At 35.9% G+C, this 11,011-nt stretch overlaps 1 protein-coding gene and 1 pseudogene across 1 annotated transcript; one reads left to right on the top strand and one right to left on the bottom strand.

Annotated features, from left to right (window-relative positions):
- Positions 1-4,740: 4,740 nt before the first annotated feature.
- Positions 4,741-5,652, bottom strand: LOC140508628 (vomeronasal type-1 receptor 4-like). Its single transcript, XM_072616524.1, has one exon. The coding sequence runs from the start codon at positions 5,650-5,652 to the stop codon at positions 4,741-4,743; it is 912 nt and encodes a 303-aa protein (XP_072472625.1).
- A 3,488-nt stretch (positions 5,653-9,140) lies between these two features.
- LOC140507504 (small ribosomal subunit protein mS40 pseudogene) lies at positions 9,141-10,560 on the top strand (annotated as a pseudogene).
- The last annotated feature ends 451 nt before the right edge of the window (positions 10,561-11,011 follow it).

The following is an 11,011-nucleotide window of genomic DNA, read 5'->3' as shown; positions in this document are numbered from 1 at the left end:
TGTTGACCAGACTAGAACAACAAAGAAGAATCTTACAGTTTCGTTTGCTTCCCTAGCTGCAGCCTGTAGAAGTCTCTGGCTGCCTGCATTTTAAATTTTGCAAGGTAATAGACTCATTTATAGCACATATGATACAGATATGAAGACACAAATTGACAGCACAGATACAAACAGAGCTCACAATTTATGACAGAGAGAGGAAGAATCAAAATCAAGAATTTGGCTATTATTATTCTGATGAAAGGGGGTTGGGGAATTTGCAAGGATTCAAGACTTGACAGAACATGGATGGATCCTGCAACTATTGCTTGGAACAATGGCTTTTGGTGGTAGGGAGCCTTGGTGATTCCAAAGTTTCTGACTAACTATCTTAAAGGGAGAGACCCCAATGGTATTAGGTTGAGGTGTGCTAATTTTCCTAAGATCAATCTTCAAAGGGGACCTAATTAATCCAAAGTGATTTAACATAACTTTGTTCCCACCCCAAAGCTAGTTTAAAGGGAAATTTTAGACTTCAACCAAACTAGTGGGTGTCCTCTGGAAACTGGGAATAGAAGAACTTACGTGACCCTGTCAAAGATAAGACTCCAGGAAAAATTAATCCCAGAGGCACCTGAGTCTTTTGCTTTGGTGAAGTGGGGTTTGTCATTTCTTCTAGTTCATCAGTTTCATCTCTCTGTCACCATAAGTGTCAGCCTGAAAGTTTGGTTAAAGGAGGCAAACAGTCTAGGTGATATGTAAAGTCATACTGTTTATTCTCTTCAAGCTAGCAGATACATGATCGTGGAACCAGAAGGAAACTTCTGACTGACTGATACAAGAATGACTAGACTTAAAGATATTTTAGGACAATCCCAGGAAGTCTCTGTGTCTCTCAGATTTATGGTCTCCATATGTGCTTTTTATCTATACCATGAGGAAGGAATTTTTTCAGTTGTGTAAGTTGTAAGCACAGTGAGACAAGACAGTGGACAAAGTAGTCAGTTGAAAATTACAATCCCAGGATATTTGTTTTTCTCTGTCTCTGCATATCAAGATAAGATAAATCCTACCACTCTGGTTTCAGGCATCCTATCATAAACAGGTCTTTGAAGTTGCTGAAAGGAAAGGAAAAGACATTTTTAGAGCAAAACAAAGTACTGGGATTGATTAGTTCAGGCTTTGGCCATGATTAAAGTCCAGAAAAGATATTAAATTATTATCACAAGGTAGCCTTTCTAGGCTTTTCCCTCTCACTGACTTCTACTTCTGCTTTGTAGGGCTTGCCTGAAAAACTATGGCATTTCTTATGACATAGGCAGAGAATTTAAGGAATTTTGTACGAGTTTTGAAGAATATATTGCTTTATGCAATGCCAGACTGAGAAAAGAGTTTTGGGGAAAGTGGAGCCGAGCTCTGTTCCAAGTGATGGAACAATTTCACAGATGGAAGGGGCTGCAGAGGTCCCTGAGTTTAGTCCAGTTCATGAACACAGGAAGTCTACTGAAGTAATTAGCTCTATGGGGTCAGGATTATATCAGGTTGTGGGGGTTTTGTCCTCTTCCAGAAAGCCAAGTAGTATTGGGAACAGGAGAGTCACTAACAATTAGAACAGAAATAGATTATCTTTATAATAATTAATATCATGAAGTGTTTGCTGAGCTTGGGCCACTTCTCTGAAATAACATTTTTGTTTTGTTTTGTTTTGGCTTAACATTTCCATAAGAAGCATTTTATCCAGGTAAGGATGAGTATAAAGTGTAATCAAGGAATCTAACGAAATCAAAATTCTTTGTATTTACTTGAATTCATATTATTCTAGTCAGGTATGGGTTTCAACTTTAGCCTAGGTAGTTTTGACAATTTAAGAGTAAAAAGAACCATAATTTGTTAGTAGATCCTTCTCCCTAATTATGAACAAAAGTTTCAAAAGGTAATTACCCACTTGCCACTGAGAAAAGATTTTAGTACACATTACATTGAACAAAACACAGGATATGACAGTGTGAGATTTTTGCATTAAAGTTTTTGGTTTAAGTATGTCAAATGAAGCTTTTGAATTTTTTAAAATAGTTGCTCTAGTATTGTATTCAACTTATGTACCTTTGAAAAGAAAAAGTTTTCAAGGAAGCAGTTTTCTGTCTCAAATTTCCAAAAGAAACAATTAGAAAAAAATACCCAAATTAACTGAAAAAGGACATATGAAGGAAGATGTTTGGTGGATCGCAAAAAAAGGACTGACAAATGTTAATATGGATAGAATAACTTTACAAATGTATACCCATTTGTGTCTAATGGTAGCCATCTCCAGGGAGAGTGAACAAAAGAATGAAAAGAAGATGTTTATATGATGCTCATTACATTTATTTTGTATATTTAAAAAGAACAGCAAGTTCTACATAACAGATTTGCAGCTTCATGTGCAATCATCTTTTTTTTTTATTATACAATGTTATGAAATGTGTGGTTTATTCCATCAACTAAAAATGAATGAATACTTTAAAAACGTAAGATCTACAAGCTGGTAGACAAGTTCAAAAAGCAGAGATGTAAAGCAGTCATAAAAAAGATATCCCAAAATGCTGAAATAGAAGGCAAGGAGTCAAAGAAGGCAAACATACTAATCAATCCCAGGACAGATTGAATGACTCTGTTCTTGGGGCAACAATAGTGAGACTGTTGCCATGAATGTACTGGACTCTCTGGTACTGTCTATACTGGAAAAGCCATATATTTCTCATCCACTCTACAATCACTACATGGACAGCTTTAGGAAGGGAGATTTAGAAATGAGAGAGTGAAATATTAACAGAAACAGAAAATGTGGCAGGAAAGAAATGAAATCCTATACTTCACTCATGTTTTTGCTCCCCTTTGGAACTTTCACGTACACAAGAAAAGTGCAATTTTTCAGTAGATGGAATATCTAGGAGAAGAGACAGAAGTGGAAAATGAACTTTGGAGTTTTTATTTTGAGAAATAATCAAATTATACAATCCACATAGGTCAATAATAAATACCTTAATAAGAGTGCACTTATGTTTATTATATATATACATATATACAATATAATATGTGTGTATGTATATGTGTGTATCTGTGTATATATACATATGTGTGTGTTTATGTATATATATACAACTACATATGTGTATACACACACAAACATTGAGAGAGAATACACGGGAATCTGACTTTTATATGACTGAGTTCCTTCTTTTCTTATGCTTTGGTGTTGTTGGGAATTCTTTTCCATTATAAGAGTGGAAATATTTGCTTTTAACATTACCTCTCAATACAATTTAAAATAATTCAGTTACTTCTTAATTCACTATTATTGATTTGCCAAGGAATTGTATCTCACTGACTCCTGGGATGGTGGGTAGACATCTTCAGTGGAGGTTATATGGATGGAATTGAAATGAGAGTGAGGGGAGGTTGAAGAGTGAAGGAAGAGAGAATGAAGAAAGACATCTGTCTTGCTTCCCCTTCTCATTCCAAGTGGCAGAATAATTAGAAAGGAGATTGTATAATATGTAATTAAAAGGTATGGTCCATAGATCACTGAATTTGGAGTCACAGACCTGTACCAGAAGCCATACTCTGACCTTTGTGACCTGAATGATTGGTCTTCGCAGATTTTTTTTTTTAATTTTTAAGTACATTTTGCATGTATTTATGATCCATGTTTTATCACTACCCCTTACCACTAAACCATTAAAAAACTCACCACAAATGTACACAGTTCATACAGAAGAATTCCTGGCTTTGGACATAATGGAAAGTCAATTATTGCATTCTAAATATATAGTGTGTTCATCCTTCATTGCCAAAGAAGACCATGCCATCAGAGAAATGATGACATGACTTGCACTTGACTTTGTTTTGAGTGAAGGAGGGCTGTGCAAGTCACTAGCCTCACTTTTTCTCCAGAGTCATCTGAATCTAGTGACATTCATGAATCCAGATATTCACCAGGATGACTGCAGATGACCCTGGATGAGACAGTTGGGCTTAAGTGACTTGCCCAAGGTCACACAGCTAGTGAATGTCAAGTGTCTGAGGTGAGATTTGAAAGCCCTTCCAGTATACTCCCTTTAGAGGCTAGATTAAAAATGTTCTTTTCCCCCCACCCACCACACCCCACCTCGTGAATACACTAGCACTAATCATTCCTATAGAAGGATTTGAGTATTATGTTTCTTCTTCAGTTCTCTGAATTGAAGATTTATCCTTGCATGGATCAAGCTTCTAGAATATTTCAGAGTTGTTTTGTCTATAAATTCATATAAATTGTTTTGGTCCTCATTTTTTTGCTCTGAATTAATTCATAGAAGAGTTTCCGGTTCCCTTGGAAACCATTACATCATCATTTATTATTTCCAAACTCCAATCCATTGCAATAATGTGATATACTTTGCAGGCATTCCTCACTAGCAGGAAATCTTCTCAGTTTCCAGTTTGACACTACAATGGAATGAGTTTCTAGATAAGTTTGTGTACACATACGATCTTTTCCATTTCTTTGGTGCATACACCTAGTATTGGCATAGGGGGGTCAAATGCTATACAAAGGCAAATCATTTGGGGAACACAGTTCCAAATTTCTACCTGAAATAGCCAGACCATTCACTGGAAGAGTGCATTATTGTTCCTATTTTTCTGCACACCATGCAACAATTATAATTTCTCACTTTCATTTATATTAGACATGAGATACAGTTTGAGGTGGAACCACCGAGCTTCTTCAGAACTGTATCATTATCTTTTACAGAGTGCCAGGTAGTATTTTTTAACTTGGAAATCACTGACAATTAGAACAAAGGAGCTACAAGTTGGATAGCAGGCAGCTAGGAAGGCAGAGATATGAACCAGGACAGAAGAAGTTTCCCCATAGTGAATATATAATGCCAAGATAGAATTCAGAGAATAAAAGGAGACAAATAAGATGACAAGAAGCAGGATAGTTTGGATAGCTCTGGTCTCAGGAGAATCATTGTGTGGTATAAGACTGTTGCCATGAATGTACTGGACTCTCTGATGGTGTCTGTACAAGACAAAAACCATATACCCACTGGTCACCAACATGATGCCCACACACAAAACATCAGGAAGCGAAATTATGAGTAAGTATAGTACAATATAAAGTGAAACTGGAAATATAGCAGAACAGTAAATGAAATCCTTTCCTGCAGTGATATTATTGCTTCCCTTTGGGCCTTTCATATGTAAAAGAATCTTGTAATTTGTCAGTAGGCAGAAGGTCCAGCACAAGAAACACAATGGGACAATACACTTTGGGGCCCTAGCTTTAAGTTTTGCCCACCAGGAGCTTCTAGGACTCAAAGTGATGACTTGAAAGCTACTCAGGAGACAGGTAGTACAAAGAGAAAGGTCCCGAGCCACTTTGTGACAATAAAAGACAAATTTACATCCCACATCATCCAAGAAATTGGTGAGCCCCAAAGTCGCCATTGTCTGAGGAATCCCTTTGGAAAGAAGCACCAAGTCATTGACAAAGGCCAAGTGCCATAGAAGCAAGTCAATGGCCCTCATCCTGGGACCAGTAAAGAAGGTGATGGTATATAGGACCAGGAGGAAGAAGTTCCCCAGGCAACCAAATCCAGTCTGAAACAGAAAAAAGAACCCCAGTGCTATGTCCTTAGAAAGCATTCTCTTTTTTATTAGTGGGAGTATATAGCAATCAAAATCCGTTAATCCTTGATCATTTAAAAGTACAAGGTATAGTTCAGGCCCTGCCCTCAGGAAGAGCAGCTGCCGCCATGGAGAAATATCAGCCCTACCAATGAAGATATTGGCTTCAATGCTGATGAAGCACCCAATATTGTGAAAGAGTGTATAGATGCTTTATTGGGCAGTGTGGATTATAATCAGAATAATGTCAACCAGTGGACTGCAGCTATAGTGGAACAATCCTTAACACATTTGGTAAAGTTAGGAAAGACAGATAAATATATAGTTACTTGTGCAGTGATGCAAAAGAGTGGATCTGGTTTACACACAGCGAGCTCATGTTTTTGGGATACCACATCTGATGGAACCTGTACCGTAAGATGGGAGAATCAAGCTATGAACTGTATTGTCAATGTTTTTGCCATTGCTATTATCCTATAACTAAGTAGAAATATTATGCCAGTGCCTTTAACATAAAAAATTATCAAAATGTTCTTGAATGAAACTATTGATAGCATAATTTATCTCATTTTTGCACTAGAAGTGAAAGTATGCAATTGACTTCACAACAGTAAAAATTGAACAGTGTAACTAACTAATCCTAGAGCCCAAAGCATACTTTAATTAAATATTTGCTTAGTTAGAAAAGTATCAAATACAGAAAAAAAAAGACATTAAAATGTCTAAATACTATAATTGTATCCAGGGATATGGAGGAATTAATTTTAAGATAATAAAATTCTCTTGAGTTGGAAAAATAGAAATCTACCTGCATAAGTCTGTAATTAACCCAAGTTCTTAGTTCAATAATCACTCAGTGCCTCATTTGGTTGTACATGGAAGATACTGTAAGTATTGTATATTTTTCTTTTTTTTATCAGGTACTATTATATAGTAACTAGAATTAACTTTTTAAAAGTAATTGTTTAATGTTTTGTTGCCTTTTATTTCAAAATTCCAAATTAACAATTGAACAATATTGGTGGATTGATTTCTCTAACCCAATAAAGTTCACCATAGAATAATAACAGATATGCTGATTTGGTAATAATTGTCCTTCAAGTCATTCATTCTATGTTCCACAAATATTTCTTGATCACCCACTATGTACAGCATTCTGTTTAGTTGCCACGTTGTTGGTGCCTTCCTTCCAGTTTGGAAACTGTAGCATTTATAATTTTGGTTGTGGACATAGGAATAAAATGCATTTGGTGCGCAATTTAGAGCATATAAGACAGTGGTATTTAATTAATTTGAAGAGAAAAATAAAATGAGCAGAAGCCATGCAAAAGTCAGCTAAATCAAATTCTTAGTATAAGCAAATTTTATTTACCATTGTGGACATGACTTAGAGAAATATTTAAAAGGAGGATAAATATGCACATTTAATTTTGTTCTTAGTTTCATAACTAGTAAGTTGTATATATTGTTCTGATTATTAACTGGCATTTGTAAGTCACCTATATGATGCTTAAAATATATAGAGTAAGATATAAATGTAAAGTGTACATTCATTAGGTTATATAATAACTCAGGGCTTATGAAATGTAATAAAATATATCAAGAAGTAAAGACTTCAAATTAGTATACACACAGCTGGGCTACCAAATGCGAAGTCAATCTGCTGTCTAAGCAAGGTTATAAATGCACATAGTTTTTTAAGACTGATTAAATCTCTAGAGTGAAACTAATCATTGAATTTTTGAAGAAAGGCTGAGTGATAATGTAGTAAATATTAATGGGGCATAAGGTGGTGATATTTGCATGTTTGTATTTTAGCTATATAACAAGGACAGTTTTGGAACTTAAGATGAATATTAGAAAAAGATGTTCAGTTTAAATGCAGTAGTGTACTTGTTTTGGTACATCAAAATTTATCTCCTAACTATTACTTTGATACCGTTTTCCTTGCATTTGAAGATTGTACTAGAGTGAACAAAATATTAGTGTAATTGAGTGATGTTATTGAATCTTAGTTTCTTAAAAAATAATCACAGAAACATATGCCTTGTGAAATCATTTTTTAAAGCATTTGCTTGATACTTTTTCTGTAACTAAAAGATAATAAAGATTGTATACCTTACCTGTACTTTTGCTTTCTGGATGATCACAGTATGATTAAAAATAAACTATCTTATTGCTGTAAAAAAAAAAGTACCAGGTGTAGAAGATTTTTCCTGAGATGAGGGAGACACTTCCCATGTCCATATAGTTACTGGTCATTGCCATCCAGAAAACCTGTGGAGAATGTCTTTTTTATTATTGTCAGATGGATATTCAGGAAGATAGTATTGATGGGGGAGTTTCTAATGTTTTTTGCCCTTCACTTGTAGAGGGTTCTTCTTTGAAACACTGAGTGGTCGAGCTCTTCTTTGGTGAAAGATTTAAATTAGGAGAATCCCAATAATACAGTACTTAAAATAATTGAAGATACTGACGACAGAAAGACCACTTGGTTGAGAATTTGATGTACAGGACTCTTAAGGTCTGAAATTTGCCATCATATAAACTTGTGCCTCTGAGTAGGATGTCTGTCACTGGAACCAAAAACTTAAGACTGTTATATTTTTAATCACCATCTACAGAAGAGATAGAAAAAGAGATTTATTATTTGCTTTGTCAGCTTGTTTCTGTTACTATTGTTATAAATATATTCTGTCTGTTGGTTTGCACATGTACATTTATATAACATTTATAGTTATTTATATAACATATATTTGGATTACACATATACTTATATAAGATTCTTTCATAGTAACCAAAACTTTGAAAATAAAGGAGAATCTTTCTATTGGAGAATGGCTAAACAGCCATGTTGTAGGACTGTAATAGAATATTACTGTATCATAAGAAATTGCATAGAAGTTTCTGAAGACATTTTGAAGACTTTTATGTAGTAATGTAGAGCAGAATTAGCAGAATTGAGAGAAGAATTTCTTTATTTAAATTATAGGGAAAACAACTTTGAAAGACTTTGAAACTCATAAATGCAATAATAAAATATTAACCTAGGAATCTGAAGATAAAATATACTTACCTCCCCACCCTTGTTCAATTGTTAATAGAGTTACATATACTGTATTTCCTTTCCTTTTTTTTTGATCTCTTCAAGGTATAAATCTGGCAGTTGCATATATGTGTCAAAGGGCACACTTACTTTAATAATTTGTAGGCTGTAATTTTAAAGGAATGGGAAGATCTTTCCCTCCATTAATAGGCCTATGTGACCTGCTTTTAGCTCAGGCCCATCTGATTGCTGTAATGGAGCATGAATCACATGAAGCCCATGGTGGGAGGAGTTTGTCAAATGGGTGGAGCAGGAAGGGTGGAGCAAGAAGTGAGAATAAGGCAGAGCTTGAAGATCGTGGGACAGAGCTGAGGCAGAGAAGCTAGCATTAGCAAGAGAAGGAGGAATTTTGCCTAGGGGAGTTTGTTTGTGGGGAGGTCTAATAGAGGGAAGAGTTGGGATGTCTGTGCTCCTTGGATGTATGCATAAACTTCTTTGTTACCATGATGGAATTGCCTTTCTGGTATTGGAATAAATATCTTGGTTTCATCTTTGAGTAAGAAAGTTTGGTATATTTTGTGATTCAATCCTGGAAATACATCTACATATTCATAGCAGCTGTTGTAGGTATCACATTGGTGTTGCATAGGCTTAGTTTCAAATTGATTTCCAGAATAATCAAACCAGTTCACAGTTCCACTATCTTCACATTATGTTTCCTCTTTTCCTTCAGGATCTCCAACATTTATCATTTTCCTCTTTCATTTTATTACCCACTCTGATGAGCATGAGTGTGAATCTAAATTCCTTTAAGTTGCATTTTCCAAATTGAGTAATTCAGATCATTTGTCCATGTGATTATCCATTCTTTGGATTTTGTCTTTGAAAACTGCCTATTTGTTATCATTTAAAGTATCTATCTCTTATGAAATGGATTTGTCTTACAAAATTTAAATCTTTTCCTTGAGTCTTTTATATGTCTTTTATCAGAGAAACTGTAAATGTGTTTCTCCATTTACTTATTTCCTTTCTAATTTCAACTTTATTAGATTAGTTTCTCTAAAAGATATTTGAATTTTACATGATTCAAAATAAACATCTTGCCCCTCTCCTCCCTTAGCCATACACCAAGGTGGCAACCTCTCTCCTAATTCTTCTGCTTAGGCAGCTTTTGGGTCTCAAACCTGTCAGAGGTGTCTACTGGGTGCAGGCTACTCCCCAGGCTCTAAGCACCAAAGCTCCACTTGAGGATGAATCTGCCACTCCTGTCTTCCTCTATCAGGATGCTCCCTGGGAATATCTGGAGACAGAAGAATACTGGCTCAATATGGCTCTCATTCAGTCTAGTCTGATTATCAGTGAAATCACAAAGGTGATATCCCACCCCAGGAAACCCGTAAGATGTGCATTTGAGGAACAAAGTTATTGGGAATCCTTGCCCTATCTGCCAAGATCAGAAGCTCCATGTGAACTCTAGAAATGTGAAGCTCTTGGAGTAGTCTGTCCTCACACAGGTGTCATCTTCCACACCTCATACACAGGTGTCTGTATGAAGCAGCATAAGAAGCTGACAGCAAGTATTCTGAAGGCTATAGACCATGATTTCTCAGTTACCACATCCCACAGATAGAGCCACAGAATACTGATTTCAGCAAATCCCATGAAGCTGTGAGCTGTACCCCAATGGCTCATGCCCTAGCTGCAGGTACTTCTTGGTATCCATAGTACAATTGGCAGCAGCGACCTAAGAAAGAGCTGTCTTGTCTTCAACATCTATATCAAGGCCACCTTAAGGAAGAGAATGGACCCCCACCAGAGATGATGTTCCATCTCAAACTGATGTTCTCGCTGAGGAAGAGGAATCTACAAGTGTCCACTAGAAAGGAAGTGGTGGATGTACTCTGTGATGCTCCAGAGCTTAAGGATGGATGTTACAAAGCCCTGATGTCTGAACTGAACTGATTCTTATCCCTCCCTTTTTTAGAAATGGGTAGGATAATGGCAAGCTCTGACCTAAAGGAAAAGAAAAAACAGGGAGAAGGTAAAATGAAACACATCTGAATAAGTGTCTTTGGTTGATTTCCCTGTATGCTGCTTCCCCCCCCCCCCATATTTGGTGCAGGAGTAGGGGGTGCCTAAATTGTCAAGTCAATCCTTTATAATAAAAATTCTTCTATTAGAAAACGGAAAATAAACATCTTGCCATCTTCTCTATCATTTTTTTCATGAGCCTTTCCCTTATTCATAGATTTTAAAGATAATTTCATCCTAGCTCCTCTAATTTGTTTATGGTGTGGCCTATTATATGTAGATCATGTATCCATTTGGACC

Source organism: Notamacropus eugenii, chromosome 5 (assembly GCF_028372415.1).
Source record: "Notamacropus eugenii isolate mMacEug1 chromosome 5, mMacEug1.pri_v2, whole genome shotgun sequence".
NCBI lineage: Eukaryota > Metazoa > Chordata > Mammalia > Diprotodontia > Macropodidae > Notamacropus > Notamacropus eugenii.
This window is presented reverse-complemented; position numbering and strand designations above follow the sequence as displayed.

Excerpts from the sequence above, each read along its gene's own strand:
- LOC140508628 (XM_072616524.1), bottom strand. The coding sequence starts at position 5,652 with ATGCTTTCTAAGGACATAGCACTGGGGTTCTTTTTTCTGTTTCAGACT.